Source organism: Jaculus jaculus, chromosome 14 (genome assembly GCF_020740685.1).
Source record: "Jaculus jaculus isolate mJacJac1 chromosome 14, mJacJac1.mat.Y.cur, whole genome shotgun sequence".
NCBI classification, from domain to species: Eukaryota; Metazoa; Chordata; class Mammalia; order Rodentia; family Dipodidae; genus Jaculus; species Jaculus jaculus.
The window spans coordinates 20,470,729-20,492,680 of NC_059115.1; the positions used below are offsets into that span (position 1 = coordinate 20,470,729).

A 21,952-nucleotide genomic window follows, 5' to 3' on the forward strand; every position below is an offset into this window, starting at 1 on the left:
CCTCACTGCATGTTTGTGCCTCAATCTCCCCACCATGCAGAGTGGTTGGACTTCGGTTGCCCCTCTTACGTGACTGGAAGGCCTCACTTCGGATTGTCCCGGGCAGGCTGGGCGCCTCCACCACGATGTGTGAGGTGACGCCCACCTTCAGCGGAGAAGTCCAGCATGGCTCGCTGCCGGGCCCAGCTGAGGCAGGCAGGGACCCGGAGCTCCTCCTCAAGATGGTGTTCGCAGAGATGAGGAGCATGCTGGAGACAATGCGCGAGGTGAAGGGCAGGCTGGCCACTGCACAATTGAGGGTGCGCCAGCTGAGCCAGAATGACAACCTGAAGCAGCAGCTCAGCATCCTGCTGCCTGAGGTCTGGGCGGGGCCGAGGGCGGGGCTCGGGGAGCGCGGGAAGGGAGGAGTCAGTTGTTCTGTTGCTGGGCGGCCTGAGTGGCGGGATGGGCGGGGCTCAGGGAGGGCGGGGCTGAGCAACAAACAGCCTGGGCGGAGTCTGAGGGAAAGGGGCGGGGCAGCTCAGGAGGCGGGGCCTAACACCAGGGAGGGGACTTGTCTAGGAGAGGTTTGGGGGTAGGAACTAGGTTTAACACAGGGGGCGGAGCCTAGAACTGAGGAGCAAGGCCTGAAAGGACAGAGGGGTGACAATTGCGGGGGCCCCAGGAGGAAACCTGGATGGCAAAACCTGGGGAGCATGGTTTGAGCTGCAAGAGAGGTGGGGCATGACCTGGGTGGGTAGCACCTTATTCACAAGAGAGCTAGATGCATAGACACCAGGGACTGATGGACAAGGTAGGAGTGGTCTATCCTATGGGGCCTGACTGACATAAGGGACAGAATGTATCCTAGTGTGTGGGGGGTCGTTCTTGGAGGAGGGGTGGGACAAGAAGAGGCAGAGGAGTAAGTAGAGAGGCAGAGCCTAGCCAGGAGGGCATGGTGCCTGGAGGGCAATAAGGGCAAAACTTGCTCAGGGGTGGGGCAGAGGAAAAAAAGCAGAGACCTGAGTGGCAAGATGGACAAGACTTGAGCAGATGAGGAACCAGATGGGCAAGGCAGCGGCCTAGTCATGGGAGGATGGTCAGAGCTGGAGGTTGCACAGGGGCAAGCTGCCATGATCCGCATGGTAAGGGTGTGTCCCAGCAATGAGAAGAGGGGCTTTATATAATAGGTCCAAATGGGAGGGTGAAGCCTGAGTAAGAAGAGGAGGGGAGGGATGAAGAGATGGCTTATCATTTATGGCACTTGCCTGCAAAGCCAAAGGACCTCCTTTGGTTCCGCAGTACCCACATAAGCCAGATGCACAGGTGGCGCATGCATCTGGAGTTCCTTTGCAGTGGCTGGAAGCCCTGGCGAGCCCATTCTCTCTGTCTCTCTCTCTCCCTTCCTCCCTCTTTCACTCTCATTAATAAGAAAAATGTAAAAAAGGAGGGTGGATAGTAGAAGGAGCGGGTCTGACCATTACGAGGGGCGGTTCTTAGACATGGGGGAGGAACCTGAAATCTCCTGAGGGAGATGGGGAAAGGAATGAGCTGGTGTCCTGATCCTGCCCATGTCTGGACAGTTGTTCGAGCCTGTGACCAAGAAGTTGATAAAGTATCGGAAGCAATTGCTGAAAAGGGAAGAAGAGATTGCAGAGCTGAAGGCAGAGCGGGACAATATGAGGGTGAGGGCCTTGGGGGACGTGGCCTCAATGCTAGGGCGGAGTCCTGGGGTGATGGGGCGGGGTCTCTCAGTGTTACCTCTTCATCCAGCTTTCTTTAAATTTGTTTTTTAATTTATGTATTTTTTTGAGGTAGTGTCTCACTCTGGTCCAGGCTGACCTGCAATTAACTATGTAGTGTCAGTGTAGCCTCCAACTCACAGCGATCCTCCTACCTCTGCCTCCCGAGTGCTGGGAGGAAAGGCATAAGCCACCATGCCTGGCTCTCACCCGTCCTTTGCCACATCTCATTTCCTGTCTTCTCCTCCCTGTGCTCACTTCCTTACTGCTCCCCTCTCTTCTCATCCTGGTCTGCCTGACCTGCCTGCACCAAGCCTTTCTTGGCAACCACTGCTGCGCTGTTCCATTTATTCATTTTTTAGTAAAATTTGATTATGTAAATGTATCTGATTTTTCAGTTTCTTACTTTCATTTGTATATGTGAGAAAGGGGCAGAAAGAGGGTGAGTATGGCAGCCCCAGACCCTCCTGCCACTGCAAATGAACTCCAGAGGCATGCACCATTTTGTGCATCTGGCTGTACATGGGTACTGGGGAATAGAGTCCAGCCATCAGGCTTTGCAAGCAAGTGCCATTAACCTCTAACCACTTCTTCTTTCGGTCTTGGGATGTCTTTTGACCTGGATAAATCTCTTTCTCCTAGCCTCTTCCACATCTGTCACCCCCTTCTTGACCCCACATGTTCTCTCTTTTAGCTTGACTTGGTTTACCTATTTCTCTAGCTGTTGTTGGAACGCCTGAAGTATATGGTGTCCAAGCAGGAAAGATCTCTACACAGGACCTTTGTCCAATGCCAGGCCCAGTCCTCTGCAGGTGTCTCCTCGGAGATCGAGATGATTAAGAAACTAAAAGTCCTCTTCCGTCATCACAGAGTCCTAGAGGAGAAGGTAGGAGAATTAGGATAAAGAATAGAAACCTACGCTTGACTAGCATTGCCCAACTAGACTGACTCTGGCTGTGATTGGCTGGATGTATCCCACATGGTTTAAAGCATTACTAGGATTGGTGGAATTGAAAAAGAAAGGGCGACTCATTAGGGCAGAACTGACTGGGCGATGAGAGCGGGGTGGTGCCATGTATAGGCCTCTTGTCACTTCAAATGTACCTCCTCATTCATGCACCACTGTGTACATCTAGCTCTATATGATCACTGGGAAATTGAACCCAGCCATTCTGGCTTTGCCTGTAAGCACTTTTATCCACTGAGCCATCTTTTCAGCCTCTCTCTTTACTTTTTCATTTTGATCCATTCTGTAGACCATGCTGACCTTGAATTCAGGTATCTCAGATTTTAAACCTGTGCTACCATGTCTACTAACTCAGTGGTTTTGTGATGGCCCCAATGTATATTAGTGAACTTACAGACTCCAGGATTTCTGAATGCCCGAGTCTTTTAATGGTCACTCAGAAAACTAATTTCCATGGTCTTCAGTGACTCACCCCTGCAGACTTGGATCTGAATGACTGTTGCTGAGGTTGGTTTTGCCCCATCACCACCCCAGATCATCAGCCCAGCTCCCCACTCTAGGTGCTGTGCATCCACTCCCTCCAGACCCTTGCCAATGGCATGGGTTCTGTCAAGGACACCAATGGGCGCATAGCCGAGCTGCAGGAGGCCCTGGAGCAGCACCAAGCAGAAGTATGCCAGCTGCGGGAGGGCCAGGCATTGCTGCGCGGGCAGGTGGGCCAGCTGGAGCAGGAGCTGGCCACTGCTCACCACCAGCTGAATGAGACCAAAGAAGCCAACCGCAAGCTGCAGCAGGAGCTCAAGGAGGTGAGGCTGGAGCCCCTGCAGGGCTGCCCTCTGTCCCCGCCCAGCTTTCCCTGTCCTTTGGCCCAGAGGAGATCAGCTCATGAGCTCCCGAATGATGTGGAACCTCGATGCAGTTCCCAAGCTGTGTGGATTCCCTTCACTGAACTTCTGTAAAACAAGATTTGTTTGTTTGATTGATTGTTTATGAAAGAGGGAGAAAGAACAAGAAGCAGGTAGAGAGAGAGTGCCAAGGCCTCTAGCCTCTGCAAAGGAACTCCAGGTGCATGTGCCACCTTGTACATCTGGCTTTATGTGTGTACTAGGGACTCAAACCTGGGTCCTTTGTCATTGCAGGAAAGCAACTTAACTGCTAAGTCTTCTCTCCAACCCTTAGTTATTTTAAAAATAAATTGAGCTGGCCTTGGTAGTGCACGCCTTTAATCCCAGCACTTGGAGGCAGATGTATGAGGACTACCACCAGTTGGAGGCCACCATGAGACTACACAGTGAATTCCACTTCAGCCTGGGCTAGAGTGAGACCCTCCCTCGAAAAAAACAAAACTAAACTAAACTAAATTAAATTAATATAACCGGGGCCATATAGCTTTGAAATCAAAAGTGTTTATCTGCCGAGTTATCTCTGCAGCCAATAAAACTGGATTTATGATCAGCTATGTGGCCGTCAGTACCTGACTAATATGTAACCACAGGAACATTCTCTATCTGAATTGAACATGTGTGTAAGTGTCAGGCATTGAACCCAGGCCTTCACACACTCTAGGCCCATGCTTTGAAATATACCACACCCCCAGCTCCTCACTACCACCAATGATGCTCTACTGCTGAGTCATTTCCCCAGTTCTCAACTGGATAAAACCAGGTGTGTGCCACCATGCCTGGAAATATTTTGTTTTATTTTATTTGTTGAAGTAGGGTCTAAGTCTAGCCCAGGCTGACCTTGAACTCACTCTGTAGCCACAAACTGGTCTTGATTTCATAGCAATCCTCCAAACTCAGCCTCCAGAATGCTAGAACTAAAGGTGTGTGCCACCACACCCAGCTCCTTTTTACTTTTTATTTTGAGAAAAGGCCTCAGTGTGCATCTGGCTAACGTGGGTCCTGGGGAATCGGACCTGTGTCCTTTGGCTTTGCAGTAAGTTGCCCAGTCTGGCCTTGAACTCAATGCATAGCCCAAGATAGTGTGCATTTTCAATCCTCCTGCCTCAGACTCATACTGAGTAGGTGGTATGTCTGGGCTCTGCCACCCTGCCCGGCATGCCTAGACTCTTTTTAAGTCTATTTATTTTTTTAATACTGTATCTTTGTGTATTTATTTGACAGAGAAATAGGGAGAACGAGAGAGAGAGAGAGAGAATGGGTGTGCCAGGCCCTCTAGCCACTGCAAACACTCTCCAGATGTGTGTGCTCCCTTGTGCATCTGGCTAACGTGGGTCCTGGGGAATCGGACCTGTGTCCTTTGGCTTTGCAGGCAAATACCTTAACCGCTAAGCCATCCCTTCAGCCCATTAAATTTATTTATTAATTTCTATGGAGAGAGAGAATGAGAATGAGCTATCTAGGGCCTTTTACATATGCATGCATATGGCTTTATGTTGTACTGGGGAATCAAGCCAGGGCCATCAGGCTTTGCAAGCAAGCCCCTTTAACCGCTAAGCCGTTTCGCCAGCCCTCTCTTCCGTCTTGATGACTTTGGGCCCATGGGTGGGAATCTATGGCCCCACTACAAGGTTTCTCACAGAGGCACCATGATGTTCCATCTCATATACTGGCTGGGATTCCCTTCTGGCTTCTAAAACTGTGCTAAATTATTGTCTGTTGGGGGTGCTCTGTGCAGATGGGAGGGAGCTTTGTTTCCCAGAAGACACTGGGGCATGTGCTCTGTGATTCTAGACTTGTGTTGTGGCAGAAGGGTGGCTGGATTCTTCACATAATAGGGGTGTTTGAATCTTTTTTGTTGTTGTTTACTGGACTAGGTGCCTCTATATAGGTTGCCCTTGAACTTGCTATATAGCGTAGGCTGGCCTGGAATAGGAATCCCTCGGGCTTCAGCCTCCTATGTGCTGGGATTACGGGCATGCACCACCACAATGCCTTGTACCTTCATCCAGATCTATGTTAAAGCCGCAACACTCAGCAAGGCAAGGATTTCATTTTCCAGAAAACCCAGAGGGTTCCTTGCCTGGGGTAGTCAGCCTAGGCTACCCCAGGGCCTTCTGGGAATAGTGGTCCACCTAGACCAAGGAGTCCTGGTACTGGCAGGTGAGGTTCTGCCAGGGGGAAAGGGCAGAGTCTGGGATGTTGTGGCTCTTATGCCCAAGACCCTCACTCACATGCCTCTGCCTTGACCAGAATGAAGAGAAGAGGCGACAGCTGGAAGAATGGCTGGAAGATTCTAAGCTGAAACTGCAGCAGATGCTGCAGAAGGCAGCGCCCTTGCCTGAGGTTGAGGCTCAGCTGGCACAGGGAGCAGAGGCTCTGCACAAGGTGAGGGGCGGGGCCTGCGGGTCAGGGGCGGGGCCTCGAGGGAGGCAAGCCAGGAGCCTGAGCTGATCCTGGTGAGGTTAGTTAGAGGTCTTGGAGAGTGAGCAGTGTCAGGGGAACTTTGAGGAGCTGCTTGGGCAGCTGGAGGCACAGTCGGAGAAGAACCAAGAGCTGCAGCCATTGCGTAGGTGGGAGCTGAGGGTGGGGGTATCTAATGGTTGGGGCTTAGCCAAGGAGTTTGGTTGGGAGGGAGTTTACATAAGGGGGGGAGGGTTGTTGGGTGATTTGGGAGGCAGGGAGTTTAGATGAAGGGGGTTCAGGGAAGCGCTTTAATGAGGGGTGGCGCCTGCGAGGCTTGGAGGGACAGGTGAGGAACGGGGAGCTTAGATTAGGTGGGGGTCAGGGAATTGGCTGAAGTGTGGATTTAATCTTGGCTGGTCTTCACATCACTGAGCCTTTGGCCCACCTCTGGGGCCTGGACTGGGAGGGGCATGGGTGGACAAGGTGGGGAATGTAGCCAGGTCCATTTGGCTGGGGAAGGAGGAGGCAGAGCAGGCTGGGAGCCCATATCTCCCAAGTAGCCTGTCTCCTCTTCTCAACTGCACCTCCATCATCCTCCCCTGCCTGTTTATCTTCTGATTTCCTCTGTGATTGTTGTGCTGCCTGGTGAGCACCCCAAAAGGGGGATCAATTGGAGACACCCAGAGGGGGCAGGGCCAGGCAAAGAAGAGAATTGGGCTGGGTCCAGTGAAATGGGAATCAGGAGTGGACAGCTACATGGGAGCTGGCATGCTTTGAGAAGAGTCGGGGAAGGATTTAAGAAATGCACGTGTCACCAGGAGTGGTGGTGCACACCTGTAATCGAGCACTGTGGAGTCAGAGGTGGGAGGATCACTGTGAGTTCTAGGCCAAGCTGAGACTACATAGTGAGTTCCAGGTCAGCCTGGGCTAGCGAGAGATGCTACCTCAAAAACAAAAACAAAACAAAACAAAACAAAACAAAAAAAAAAATATATATATATATATATATATATATATATATATATATATATGCATACACACACACACACACACATCCTTTTTGGCTGAAGTGATGTCTCCGAGGTTAACGTGTTTGCCTGTAAAGCCTATGGACCTGGGTTTGATTCCTCAGTAACCAGGTAAAGCTGGAACCACAAAGTGGTGCATGCTTCTGGAATTTTCAGCAGCTAGAGGACCTGCCACACCCATTCTCTCTGTTTCTCTCTCCATCTCTCTCTCTCTGTCTATGTGTGTATGTGTGTGTATATATATGTATATATCTGCTTTCAAATAAAAACATAAAATATTTTAAAAAGAAAGTAAGTAACAAGCGAAGGAAAGGAGGGAGGAATGAAGGCAGACACCTCTCAGGAATGTGACTGGGGAGGTACCTCAGTGATAGAGCACTTGCCTAGGATGTGTGTTTTGAGGTAACAAAAAAGAGGAAGGAATAAACAAGTTTCAACCCAAAGGACACATGGAAGGCCAAAATAGTGGGTTCGAGAACCTGTCTAGACTTTCTCTTTAGCCATATCTCTCTGCTTTCGCTTATTTTGTGTTTTTGTGTGTCTGTTTCTTTTGTCATAGGCTTCCTTTTTTTTTTTTTTTTTTTTTCTTAGGAAAGGTATCACTCTAAACCTGCCTAACTTGGGACTCACTCTGTAGTCCCAGCCTGGTCTCAAAGGTGCAATGATCGTCCTACCTCTGCCTCCCATGTGCTGGGATTAAACTTTGTATCACCACACCCAGCTTCAATTTCTTTTCTGTACGTTTTTTATTTTTTAATTTTTTTCAAGGTAGGGTCTCACTCTAGCCCAGGCTGACCTGGAATTCACTATGTCGTCTCAGGGTGGCCTTGAGCTCACAGCAATTCTCCTACCTCTGCCTCCCAAGTACAGGTATGCACCACCATGCCTGGCTTTTTTGTTGTTGTTGTTCTTAAAAAAAAAAAATATTTTATTTGTAGAGAGAGAGAGAGAGAGAATGAGAGCCCCAGGTCTACAGCCACTGAAATCCAACGCCAGAGGCTTGTACCACCTAGTGGGCATGTGCAACCTTGCACTTGCTTCATCTGTGTGCTTCTGGCTCATGTGGGCTCTGGAGAGTTGAACATGGGTCGTTAGGCTTTGCAGGCAAGCACCTTAACCACTAAGCCATCTCTCCAATCCCCTTTTTTTGTGTTTTTGACATGGGGTCTTGCTGTGTTTCTCAGGATGATGTTGTATACATGAGAGCAATGGTCCAAAAGCCTCAACTTCCAAGCATCTGGTATCGTGGGCATGCACCACACCCAGCCATATAGAGTCACCTCCCTTCCTTCTCTCCCCTTCTTCCATTTCATTGTTTCAATATTACTGTGTTGAGAATTATAGCTAGAAAAAGAATTAATCCTTGAGGTCCTGGATATAGTGGCTCAATGCCTGCAACCCAGAGTTTGTGAGGCAGAGACAGAAAGATTGCTGAGTTTGGGGACCAGCCTGGGCTATGTGGTGAAATGATGTTTTTTTTTAAAAAGTGGCAGGAGACGTAGGACGATTGGTGAGACTTTACGGCTAGCCTGGGAGAACATAGTGAGTTTCAGGCCAGTCCAGTGTAGACTGAGACCTTACCTCCACAAAAAGGGGGATGGATGGAGAGATGTCTCAGAAGTTAAAGGCGCTTGCTTGCACAGCCTGAGGGCCTGGGCCTGATTCCCAATTACCCACATAAAGCCAGAAACAACCCGACCCTTCCTAGTAGACACCATTAAGGGGAGTCCCCATTATAAGCCTGCAAGTGAATTCTGCATCTGTGTCTGTCTCCAGAATCCTGTCCACAAGAAGGAAGCTGGGGTTCCACCAGGACAGGGCCCAACCGTAACAAGAGACACCCCACCACCCAATCCCTGCTCTGCTCATCTTCATGGGAAGACCCAGGCCTTGGCACTGCAGGAAGATGCGGGACCCTCCCGAGAAAGGTCAGCAGGGATGAAGGTTGAGAACAAGGAGGGGAGATGGGAGGGGACGAGGACATGTAGGGACAGGGGTATCCCAGATTTTCCCTCTCTGACTTGCTTCACCAGCAAGGGCACCCCAGATGCCCTCCACAAAGGCCCCAAGAAGAAGGGCATGAAAACTTACCTCAGCAACCTCTTTGGAAAGAAAACAAAGGGCAAGATGGAACATCCAGGCCAGGACAGCTCTTCCTTGGGTGAGAAATTCCTCTTTCTTCCCAACCTTCTCCTTTCCTCACCTTTCCCCTCCCTCCTGACCTCCCTCCCTCCATTTATTTCCTATACTAACTCTACATTCCTCCTGTTCTTCATTCATTTTGAAATTGTAACCCTTTTGTCTCATCCTCTCCAGTGCTTGGAAACCAGATGTGTGCTACTATGCCTTGCTATTGATCCTTTTTGTTTTTCTAATATTTATTTATTTGTGTGCACGCATGTATGTTTCTGTGTCAGGAAACCAAGGCCTCTTGCCTCTACAAATGAACACCACACACTTGTGCCCCACTTTCCCTCTTGTAGTTGCTTGTTTGTTTATTTGAGGTACAGTTTTATTCTGGCCCAGGCTGACCTGGAACTGCCTCTGTATCTCTAGGCTGGCCTCAAATTCATGGTGATCCTGTGGAGAACTCTGTCTCCCAGGGCAGGGATCAAAGGCGTGCACAACCATGGTTTGTTACGTTTTTGCCTTTTTGTCCCTGGTTTGTGGAGGCAGCTTGGGAATTGAACCTGGCTCAGCAGGCTTTGCAATCAAGTGCCTAATGGTGAGCCACCTTCTCTGCCCCTCCTGTTTGTTTGCTTTTCCCAGTACTGTGGATTGGATTCAGCATTTCCCACATGTTAGGCAGGTGCTCTACCCAGCCCCTCTCTGTGGATTTCAGGCCAGCACTCTACCCATGAGTGACATCTCTAGTCCTCTTTACACTTTTGGCTTGAGATAGGCTTTCTAAGTTACCCTGGCTGGACTTGAACTCGCCCTGGTGCCCAAGATAACCTGGATGACCTTGAGCTTCAGAAGCTCCTGCCTCTGTGTTGTGAGGAGCTGAGAGGGCAGACCTGTCCCTCCTGCTCCCTTATGTTTTGTGTTTGTGGTCAGAGAGGGTTTCACTTCATAGTTGTCTAGCTTTGAACTTCTGGCAATCCTCCCACCTCACATTTATTTTATTTTATGTTTTTAGTTGTTTATTGGCAAGAAAAGAGAGATAAAGAAAGAGAATGGGTACACCAGGGTATTTTTCCAGTACAAATAAACTTCAAGTGCACACACCACTTGGTACATGTGGTTTTACATGGGTACTGGGCAATTGAACCCAGGCCATCTGGCTTGGCAAGCCATTCACCCACATCTCCGGTCCACCCCATTCCACCACACGTTTATGTGTTTTATTGTTGTTGTTGTTTATTTTTGAATCCCAGGTCACAGAAAAAAGAGAGAGAGAGATCTAGGTGAGCAGGTCCAGGTGGTGATGTAGGGAGGGACTGAAGTCCAAGTCCAGGGGAGGGAACCTGGGGATGAGGCCAGGGTGACCAAAACCATGGAGACTCCGACCCTGCGGTGCTCCCTGTCACAGCTACCCGCGAGGTGGAGGCTCTTGGGTTGCTAGGTTCCAAGTCTTCCTGAGTTAAAGAGTGAGTTTAGGGGAGCCTGGGACACTTAGTGAGAGACTGCCTCAAGATAAAAACAAATTTGGGGCCGGGCATGGTGGCACACGCCTTTAATCCCAGGATTTGGGAAGCAAAGGTAAGAGGATTCCCATGAGTTCGAGGCCACCCTGAGACTACGTAGTGAATTTCAGGTCATCTGGGGTCAGAGCAAGACCCTACCGTGGAAAAAACAAATTTGGGGAGATGGCTCACCTGGTAATTTCAGATCCATAGCACTAAAGTAAAAGCAAGGGCAAGAGAACTAGTCTAACCAAATTGCTGAGCTCCAGGTGAAGTAAAATCCTGTCTCTAAAGATAAGGTGGGGTGAGATTGAGGAAGACACCCTACATTGATCCCTGGTCTCCAGGACCACCTCCCTGCACATACATCCCTGCACACACGCCAGGGCTGAGCATGTTGTTAAGTGGCAGAACTCCTGCCTAGAACCCAGTAAGGGCTGGGGGCATGGCTCAGCAGTAGAATGCTTGCTTGTCAGTATTGATAGTAAAAATAAAATAAAATGCAATAATTAGGGGCTGGAGAGATGGCTTAGCAGCTAAGCACTTGCCTGTGAAGCTTAAAGACTCAGGTTTGAGGCTCGCTTCCCCACCACCCACGTTGGCCAGATGCACAAGGGGGCGCATGCATCTGGAGTTCGTTTGCAGTGGTTGGAAGCCCTGGCATGTCCATTCTCTCTCTCTCTCTCTCTCTCTCTCTCTCTCTCTCTCTCTCTGTCACTCTCAAATAAATAAATAAAAATGAACCAAAAATATTTTTTAAAAAAGAAGAAAAAAATACAATAATTAAACATCCCTAGCCAGGCATGTTAGTGCACACCTTTAATCCGAGCACTTGGGAGGCAGAGGTGGAAGGATTGCTGTGAGTTCGAGGCCAGCCTGAGACTACCGAGTAAATTCCAGGTCAGCCTGGTCTAGAGTGAGACCCTACCTCAAAAAACCAAAGGGAGTTAACAAAAAAAAAAAACAAACCCTGAACAGTCAGGCAGGGTGGCACAGGCCTCTAATCCTCTAATCCCAGCACTGGGGAGGCCGAGGTAAAAGACCGCTGTGAGGTCAAGTCCAGCCTAGAACTACCGGGTGAAATATAGTTCAGTCTGAGCCTCAGTGAGACACTACCACCAAATACAAAACGAACTAAAACAGAACAAACATTCCGAGGTAAGTCATAGGTGGGTTCCAGGCTGAACATCTGCTGCTCTCCTTGCAGGCCAGGCTTTCACGCAGCTCCCAGGCTAATGGTGCGTCAGTCCAGACCTGCAGACCTAGGGGACGCGGGTTGGTGCACTCGATCACCCCCACTCCATGACTGTTCAGCCTCGGTGCAGGTGACCTCACAGGACTGAAGATCTTCCCGGTCTGGGCCGACTCTCCACCCTGCCCCAGCATCATCTGTGGGGACCAGAGTCCAGAGCTCCCCTGAGAACTGAACCAACTGCCCACCAGCGGTGAGGGTGTGTCCCCGCCTCCCACGTGGACTGGGCCTGGACCAGCCACCAGAGCTGGACTCCAGGGGACACGTGAAAGAAAACACGAAGAAATCCCACCTAAACTTCTACCTCCCCCTTTTTTTCCTCTTTTGCCTTTGTTGTTTATTAATTAGTTTAGTAGTCAGTAAATATATATTCAAGTTGGTACCTTGATAGCCTCCTCCATGTCCTCCCCCTCCCCTGGCCCCTCCTTGTTGAGGCATACGGGTCATGCATTGTGGAGTTAGGCCTCAGTTATGGGTAGGAGGAAATGTCTCTGCATATCATGACCCAACCTGTGGCTCTGACATTCTTTCCGCCCCCTCATCCGCAAAATTTCCCTGAGCCATGTTGAGTTCATTTTAGGTCTGCTTCAGTGATGAGGTGTTGGGAGCCTCTGTGTCTTTGGATATCTCATTGGTAGGAGTTGATTGTTCTCTATGTCAATCTCCTTCACCCTTGTGCTGATACCAGGTTCACCAAGAAAACAGCACCCTTGCTTGTTTCACCAGTTATTCTTAGTTTCAGCTGGGGCCCTTTGAGGTATGATGGGGTAGTTCTGTCCTTAGGATCTGCGTCTGAGAAGGAGAAGCAGATTCTCCAACAGAGAGTAATGTTAGCACCAGATAAATGGGATAACTCTCAGGTTTTTAGAGAGAATTTAATAGGTGTAGGCCCTCTTCCAGCCCACGATTGGTGGCAGTTTGATAATGGAGAGCGGGCTCATGTTTGGATGTGGTTCTGACGTGTTTCCCAGCTCCAGCTATGCGTCCCGTTCCAGTGAGTGGATCAGTTAGGCAAATCAAGAGCAGTTGGTTTCCCACCATGGCTGTGCACCACTATTGCACTTGTGTGAGCATCATGACAGGTTATTTGCTGTTAAGTAGCTTAGACCATGAGTTGCTTGGACAGATATTGGTCATTTGCCCCCAGTCACCCATGTAGCACCTTCTGGCACTAAATGCGCTGACTGTCTGGGGACTGACTCTCTTCCAGCTTCCAGCCATATCACTCCATGTTATGTGCCAACAGCATATGGTGTCTTCAGCCGTAGGGTCTTTCCACTAACCTTTGTTGGGTCATCAAGTACTCTGACAGAAATCTGTCATTCTTTTAGGAAACCTTGTCTCTCTGATCAAAAGCTCATTGTGAATGACAGCCACCTGGTGATACTGGGAGTTACAGGTCAGTGCCCTCTTAGAAGAGGGAGGGAGGGAGAGAGAGAGAAGCTGGAGAACATTAAGGTCAGTCTTCATCATACCCTCTCCAGGGCCTTGAGACTCAGGTGTTCCCTCTAAGGGCCTGGTGAAGGTTCAACCATTTGGTCTGCCTTTTAGGATGTATAATTTTATGGTACCATTACCATTTGGGTCTAGATTTCTGGCCTCCATCCCTTCCCTTACCCTCCCCTCCCTCGCCACCCACCTTATTGTCTAGTCCTCGAGATGCTTGCTGGGTATGTTGGCACCTTGGATAGATTCAGGTTAGGTGCTATAGATGAGTGAGACTATGCAGCGATTATCTTCCTGTGATTGGGTAAGTTCACTGAGAATGATCTGCTCCAGGTTCAACCATTTTTCTTCAAATTTCATTGTTTCGCTTGTTTCTTGCTGCTGTGTAGAATTCCATTGTGTTTCCGCCTTCCTTTTATCTATGTTGTAATTTATTGATCCGATTCCAATTGGAGATGGGGACATTCATCTGCAGAGAGGGGGAGGGTCTTCCTCAGGCTGCAGGTGCTGAGAGGCCTACCCTCCTCCTCACAGTGGGCACAGTGGTTCCCAAGTCTTTCTCCCAGTCCGCTGGGAGCCTAGGTGGACTCCCTGCTACAATCCTCATCCCTTGGCCACTTAGCCCTGCCGCACACATCTGGATGCTAGTCCTGGCGTCATCATCTGGCGAGTCCCTTGTCCCTCCCCCATGTCCGGGGGTCTCCCCACCCCCATGCCATCGCCCTGTCTGTGTCCACATGTAATGGGGGGGCAGCACTGCCTTCCTGACTCCCCTTTGGCTCTTGAGTTTGCACAGGAATAAAACCCTCTTTCCACTCTGCAGCAGGGCCACTTGGCCTAGGGGTGGGTGGACAGCAGGGAGCCTGCGCACCCTGACTCTCAGTTGGCCTCCAGGCCCCAGACTTTACCCAGCTACCACTGGTAAAGAACCTCCATCCATGCAAACAAACTCCAGACACATGTGTCCCTGTGCATCTGGCCTACATGGGTCTTGGGGAATAGAACCTGGGTCTTTTCTCTTTGTAGGCAAGTGTCTTAACTGCTAAGCCATTTCTCCAAACCTTTAATTTTTTTTACTCTATTATTTGTTTACTTGAGAGAGAGAGAGAGAGTTATTTTTTATATCATATTTTTATTTTTGAGTAGACTGGCCCTTTTTAAAACTTTTTTATTTTTTTTACTTTTTTAATATTTTATTTTTTTGACATATTTGAGACAGACAGAGAGAGAGAAACAAGCACACAGAGAGAAGCATAGCGCTCCAGGGCCTCCAGCCACTTCAGATGAGCTCCAGATGCATACACCGCTTTGTGGCATCTGGTTTTCTGTGGGTCCTGGAGAATAGATCCAGGTCGCCAGGGTTTGCAAGAAAGCACCTTTAATTGCTGAGCCATCTCTCCAGCCTTCACTTTAAAACTACTTTATTTATCTATGAGAGAGAGAGAGAGTGGGCATGCCAGGGCCTCCTGCTAGCCCAGATGTATGAGCCACTGGGGAGCTGAACCCCCACCAGGCTTTACACATGAGGGCCTTTAACGACAGAGCCATCTCTCCATCCCTGCATCTTTCCTTTATCTTGTGCCATTTGAGTAGGCTCTGGTGACAGGGAGATGTCAGAACACACGTACACAGACACACGCGTGCACACATGCACATGTTCCTCAGCAACAACTGAGATTTCTTTGCAGAAACCTCAGGTTTCAAAGCTTCACAGGACTCCCCTCCAAAAGGGTCACAACTCCTTTCAGAACAATAAATCCAACATATAAAACATAAGTGGGAAGGAGAGAATTACCACAGGATATATTTTATAATCATGGAAAATGTTAATAAAAATTTAAAAAATTTAAAAAAAAATAAAAATAAACATAAGTGGTCTAGTCATGGACCCCCATTCCCACTCACCTACTCCCCTTCCCGTTCCCTCCCTCCCAAAACCCCAGTCAGTGAGAGCTCAGTGATCCTTTCTGTCGACGGGAAAATCCCAAGGTTACACCTGGCTGCCCAGAAGATAGGTTCAGTTCCCCAGCCCACCAATGAATAAGACACAACTTGCAAATTAAAGGTTGAAAACAAAAATCACATTTTCAAATTTTTTGTTTTGTTTTTTCAAAGTAAGGTTTCACTCAGGGTGGTCTCGAACTCACTACGATCCTCCTATCTCTGCCTCCCAAGTGCTGGAATTAAGGGTGTGCGCCACCACACCCCAGGGAAATTCCTTTTTTCATTTGAGAGAGCAAGAGACACAGGCAGGGAATTGGTGCTCCAGGGCCTCAGCCACTGCAAGCGAACTTCAGGTGCTCCTGCCACCTAGTGGGCGCCAGCGACCTTGTGCTTGTCTCGCCTTTGTGCGTCTGGCCTATGTGGGATCGGGAGAGTCGAACATGCGACCTTGGGCTTAGCAGGCAAGCACCTCAACAGTTCCATCTCTCCAGTCCCAATTTTATTTTTTATTTCTTTTTATGTATTTATTTTTGGTTTTTAGAGGTAGGGTCTCACTCTGGCTCAGGCTGACCTGGAATTAATGTAGTCTCAGGGTGGCCTCAAACTCACAGTGATCCTCCGACCTCTGCCTCGCCAGTGCTGGGATTAAAAGCATGCGCCACCACGCCTGGCACCTCCTCCATTTTTTGCCAACTTAATTTTTAAAATATTTTTTTTTATTTTTATTTATTTACTTGAGAGTGACAAACACAGTGAAAAAGAGGCAGATAGAGAAAGAATGGGCGCCCCAGGGCCTCCAGCCACTGCAAACGAACTCCAGATGCGTGCGCCCCCTTGTGCATCTGGCTAACATGGGTCCGGGGAAATCAAGCCTCAAACCAGGGTCCTTAGGCTTCACAGGCAAACATGTAACCACCAAGCCATCTCTCCAGCCTTCTCTCTTTTTTAAAATATTTTTAAATTTTTTTATTCCAACTTAATTTTTTAAAGAAGCAAACATTATTTTCCAAGCTTGGTTCCACAGGAGGAGAACCCAAGTGAGTCCGTTCAGCCAACCTAGAGGTTGACTTGCGTTTCAGACACGGCGGCTCAGGAGAGGACGGGGACCCTGGCCTCCAGCTGAGCCCGACCCGGGCCTGACCACTAGGTCCCCGTGGTGGCTCTACCTCAGGCGGCGCCGTGCCCCTTCGGAAGCTCGGAAAACACTTGCTTGTGGTTTTATTCCCTTGGAGGGGAAAACTGTATGACCTCACAGGAAGTAAGAGACATTCTTCCTGTTTCTCTGAAGCCCAGTTTGAATGTAGGGAAAGTCCATTTTCCTCACAGAACTGGCCTGGGGGGTGCCCTAAGGGCTTGGCCTTCCCCCAGGGACTTTCTCTCCTTTTAGAAGGAGATTGAATTAACCAAATGTTATTCCCAGCCTCTCTTTGCCTTCTTCCCCCACAGCTTAGAATTTTGAAACACAAAAGGTAAAATTTCTCCCGGTTCCCTGTAACAACATTCCCTGGGGCAATTCATGTCTCAGGAGTTAGGAACTGTCCCAGGGGTGCTGTCTGCAATCTCAGCACCCCAGAGCCTACAAGAGAATCACTTCAGGCTGGCATGAGTTACTGTAAGATGCCAAAAAATAAACCAAAAAAACAAAAGAAGAAGAAGAAGCCATGGGGGAAGGACTATAGGATAATTAAGATGAATCAAGGTGGGGGGCTGGAGAGATGGCTCAGTGGTTAAGGCACTTGCCTGCAAAGCCTAAGGACCCCAGCTCCATTCCCCAGTGCCCACACAAAGCCAGTAGTAGCCCAAGGTGGCACTTGCATCTGGAATTTGCAGTGGTGAGAGGCCCTGGTACACCCATTATGTCTCTATCTGTCCCTTTTTCATTGAAAAACCTAACAGCCCCAGGTCCAATTCCCCAGTACCTTTCTAAAGTCAGATACAAAGTGGCACGTGCACCCCGAGTTCATCTGCAGCCACAGAGACTCTGGCACACGCATACCCTCTATCTTAAATAAATATTAAAATATTTTCAAAAAGAACGGAGAGACACACATCCATTAATATAAACATGTTACTCCACTACAATTAAATACATGTCTCAGCCTTACATAAAGTGTATGTACCTTTCTTTTTGTTTTTTGTTTGTTGTTTTTGTTTTGTTTTTTGAGGTAGTGTCTCACTCTAGCCCAGGCTGACCTGGAATTTACTATGTAGTCTCAGGGTGGCCTCGAACTCACAGCATTCCTCCTACCTCTGTCTCCCAAGTGCTGGGATTAAAGGAGTGCACCACCATGCCCTCTTTACTTGAAAAAAAAATTATCTACATATTTGAGAGAGGTACAGAGAAAGAAAGAGGCAGAGGCGGAGAGACAGAGGGAGAGAATGGGCACACCAGGGCCTCCAGCCTCTGTAGATGAACTCCAGACATATGCACCACCTTGTGCATCTGGCTTACGTGGGTTCTGGGGAATCGAACCGAGGTTCTATGGCTTTTCAGGCAAGTACCTTAACCACTAAGCCATCTCTCCAGCCCAAAATGTGCTTTTAAATCACAGTCCTTCATTTTCTTTCACTTCCACCCAAGGCAGAAAACTTTTAACCACCAATCCATCTCTCCAGCCCAGAAAAACTTTTTTTTTTTGGTTTTTCGAGGTAGGGTCTCACTCTGGCCCAGGCTGACCTGGAATTAACTCTGTAGTCTCAGGGTAGCCTTGAACTCATCCTCCTACCTCTGCCTCCCGAGTGCTTGGATTAAAGGCGTGTGCCACCACGCCCGGCCAGAAAAACTTTTCTAAGTGATTTAAGTCTCCGTAAGAATGATTATTTTGGGGCTTGGCTCAGCAGTTAAGCCTAAGGATCCAGGTTGACTCCCCAGAACCCACGTAAGCCAGATGCACATAGTGGCCCATGCATCTGGAGTTCGTTTGCAGTGACTGGAGGTCCTAGTGTGCCATTCTCTCTGTGTAATAAATAAATATTTTTTAAAAGAATGATTATTTTGGATTGACACATCCACTGCCTCCAAAAAATACATTAAAAGCCAGGTGCAGTGGCGCACGCCTTTAGTCCCAGCACTTGGGAGGCAAAGGTAGGAGGACTGCCGTGAGTTCGAGGTCACCCTGAGACTACATAGTGAATTCTAGGTCAGCCTGAGCTAGAGTAAGACCCTACCTCAAGAAAAATAAATAAATAAATAAATAAATAAACTAAAAAAAAAATACATTAAAGTCCTGTGTTCCAGTACCTCAGAAGATGACCTTATTGGAAATAAGATTAGGGAAGAAGCAGTTAAGATGTGGTCACACTTGATAGGGTGAGCCCGTAATCCAATATGGTATCTGTTGCAATTACCTTTACATTCCTGTGAAATGGGAATATGATTTGTTTCATGTCTTGGTACCATCATTTCCCTCCTCCCTGCCCCTAATCCTCTGAGATCCCACCTCAGAGGGTTGCTGGCATTGCCCATGGGGTTGTGGGTTATGCATAGTGAGAGCAAAGTCAGTCATTGGACTGGGAGGGGGGGACATGCCTCTGAGTATGCCCTCAAGACCTGTGGATCTTAAATTCTCTCTGGCCCCCCTTGCACAAAATTCCCTGAGCCATGGAGAGTGTGTTCTGAGTCTACTTCAGTGTTAAGCTCTCAGGTGCTTCTGATTTCTGCTTTGGTACATGTTGAGTGTCCTCAGCATCCATCTTCCTCTGCCTGGTGCAGACCCAGTTATTCCTCTACTGAGCATCTACCTAAAGGCTCCGTGCTCCATTGAAGAGATGTTTACTCAGTCATGTTTACAGCTGCTCAACTAGAATGAACCCAGGTGCCCATCACTGGACAAATGGATAATGAAGATGTGGTACACATGGAATTCTACTTAGCAGTAAGAAAAAACTGATAAGATGAAATTTGTAGGAAAGTGGACAGACTGGAAAGAGATCATACTCAGTGAACTCACACAAACAAGGAAAGATAAATGCCACATATTCACATTTATCTCTGGTTCCTAACCTGGAACAGCTAATCTCGTCCTGAGATAGCTCCTAGCCCTAACCAACCAGCTGTCCCTCTGGTTCACCTGAGCCCAAAGACATCTCACCACTATAAGGGTATAAATACCTTTGCAAAGGGAGGGCAGACTCAGTGACCACTTAGAAACTTTCAGCTGTAAGTGAGTATTTCCCTCAGCCCAGGCCCAGCTGGTTGAGCCCCCTAGCCCATACTCTCCATATGGGCTCTGTGGTGGTTTGATTCAGGTGTCCCCCATAAACTTAGGTGTTCTGAATGCTAGCTCCCCAGCTGATGGAGATTTGGGAGTTAACACCTTCTGGAGGGAGTGTATTGGTGGGGCCCGGCTTATGGGTATTAAAGCCAGTTTCCCCTTGCCAGTGTTTGGCACACTCTCCTGTTGCTATGGTCCACCTTATGTTGGTCAGGGGGTGATGTCCACCCTCTGCTCATGCCATCGTTTTCCCCCGCCATCGTGGACCTTCCCCTCAAGCCTGTAAGCCAAAATAAAACTCTTTTTCCCAAAAGCTGCTCTTGGTTGGGTGATTTCTACCAGCAATGCGAACCGGACTGCAACAGGCTTCTTTATTCCCTCCAGCTCCTCACATGTCAGGAGTGCCTTGAACTGTCTTAAAAAACTTTTCCCACTTATGGTCCTTAGGCTTCACAGGCAAACAACTTAACCACTAAGCCATCTCCTCAGTCCTCCTTGAACTTCCTTTTCTCTTTCCATATTTTTTCCAGGCCCTCCACATGGGATCTCTAGCCATGTGGGTGCCTTTCCTTGGCTCTGTGCTACTCTCAATAAACATAATAAATTTTTTGAAAAAGCTCTACATTCTTAGCCATCGGGGAAATGCAAATGAAAACTGCTTTGATTTTTTTTAAATTTTTTTTGTTACTTTTCTTTATTATTTGAGAGCCACAGATAGAGGGAGAGAGGCAGATCGAGAGAGAGAGAGAGAGAGAGAGAGAGAGAGAGAGAATGAGAATGGGCACGCCAGGGCTTCCAGCCACTGCAAACAAACTCCAGATGCGTGCGCCCCCTTGTGCATCTGGGGCTAACGTGGGTCTTGGGGAATTGAGCCTTGAACCAGGGTCCTTAGGCTTCACAGGCAAATGCTTAACCACTAAGCCATCTCTCCAGCCCTGCTTTGATATTTCATCACTGCTGTCATAATGCTGTCATTGGGCTGGAGAGGTGGCTTAGCAGTTAAGGTAGTTAAGGCAGTTAAGGTACCTTCTTGCAAAAACTAAGGACCAAGGGTCCATCCAGATCTCATGTAAGCCAGATGCACAAAGTGTTACATGCACCTGGAGTTCATTTTCAGTGGGCAGAGTCCCTTGCATGTCCATCCTCTCCCTCTATGCCCTCCCCCCTCTTTCCTTCTCTTCCTCTGTCTCAAATAAAAATAAAAATAATTGGCTATCATCAAGAACACAAATGACAAATGCTGGCAAGGATGCAGAAAAAGAGGAACTCTTCTACACTGTTGGTAGGAATGTAAACTGCTACAGCCATTATGGAAATCACTGTGGAGCTAAAGATAGATTTACCATATGGCCCAGCTATAACACTCCTAGGACTCATCTCACTACCTCAGACATACTTGCTCGACCATGTTCATTGCTGCGCTATTCACAGTAGCTAGGAAATGGAACCAACCTAGATGTCCCTCAACTGACAAGTGGATAATGAAGATGTGGTACATTTATATAATGGTGTTCTACTCAGCAGTAAAGATGAAATAAATTATGGGAAGTGGGTAGACCTGGAAAGGATTATACTAGTGAGGTAACCCATGCCCAGAAAGCTAAGAGCCATATGTTGTCTCTCATATGTGGATTCTAGCTACAAATGTTTGGACTTGTATGTGAGTTGGAATAAAACTCAGTAGCAGAGGCCAGTAAACTAGAAAGGAAATATAAGGGAGGGAGGAGAGGGAGGACTTAAGGGGATGGTGTTGCATATGAGTAAGTAGATGCACAGAATCCTGGGGTGGAATGGTCTAAGTGAGGTCAGAGGAAGACATTGAGTAAAGGAATGGTGGGGAAGGGCTAATAAAAATCTAAGCGGTTATATGGTTACCTAGTTTTTTGGACAATGCTGCACCCAGAAGCCATAGATTGTTACTGGAAAGATTTCAGTGCCAGTAAAGATGGGATATCTCCCAGTGAGTTGTTGGCCAGGTAGGTCCCTGATGCCCCCAAAACATTACAGGTCATTGCTGAGGTTCTTGGTTTCCCACCCCAAATAGATGGTAAGACTCTATTGCTGAAGGCTCCACATGCTTGAGCTGCAAGGTCCCTGAGAAATTTTGCAGGATCTGAGCTGAAAACTTCCTCCATGTAAATCAGCCATCAGAAAGCTAGAAAAAGCTTTGCCTCATGCAGCTCCATGGGAGAAAGAGAAGACGTCATTAGAAATAAACAACAGGGGACACTGCAAGCCTTAAGTTTGGCCAGTTAGGCAAAATGAGCCAACAAGTGTCTGTTATGGAGGAAAACAACTGCTCTCTGATTAGAATGGAGGCCTGCTCGATGGGAGGGAATATATGCCTGATACTAAAACCCTATGAGGAGGAGGTCATGAGCCCTAGGGATGTAGCGCCTGCTTGTTTCAGGCTAAATGCATACATTATGCTCACCAAACTGCCCAG

At 48.3% G+C, this 21,952-nt stretch overlaps 2 protein-coding genes across 2 annotated transcripts; both read left to right on the forward strand.

The window, feature by feature from the left end:
* Positions 1 to 125: 125 nt before the first annotated feature.
* LOC123454641 (liprin-alpha-3-like) lies at positions 126 to 3,577 on the forward strand. Its single transcript, XM_045133367.1, has 5 exons — positions 126 to 359; positions 1,563 to 1,664; positions 2,443 to 2,607; positions 3,249 to 3,494; positions 3,539 to 3,577. The coding sequence occupies exons 1-5, from the start codon at positions 126 to 128 to the stop codon at positions 3,575 to 3,577; spliced, it is 786 nt and encodes a 261-aa protein (XP_044989302.1).
* A 2,004-nt stretch (positions 3,578 to 5,581) lies between these two features.
* LOC123454642 (liprin-alpha-3-like) lies at positions 5,582 to 11,943 on the forward strand. The gene is made up of 5 exons (XM_045133368.1): positions 5,582 to 5,632; positions 5,844 to 5,978; positions 8,801 to 8,952; positions 9,058 to 9,185; positions 11,858 to 11,943. The coding sequence occupies exons 1-5, from the start codon at positions 5,582 to 5,584 to the stop codon at positions 11,884 to 11,886; spliced, it is 495 nt and encodes a 164-aa protein (XP_044989303.1). The 3' UTR covers positions 11,887 to 11,943.
* Positions 11,944 to 21,952: the final 10,009 nt, after the last annotated feature.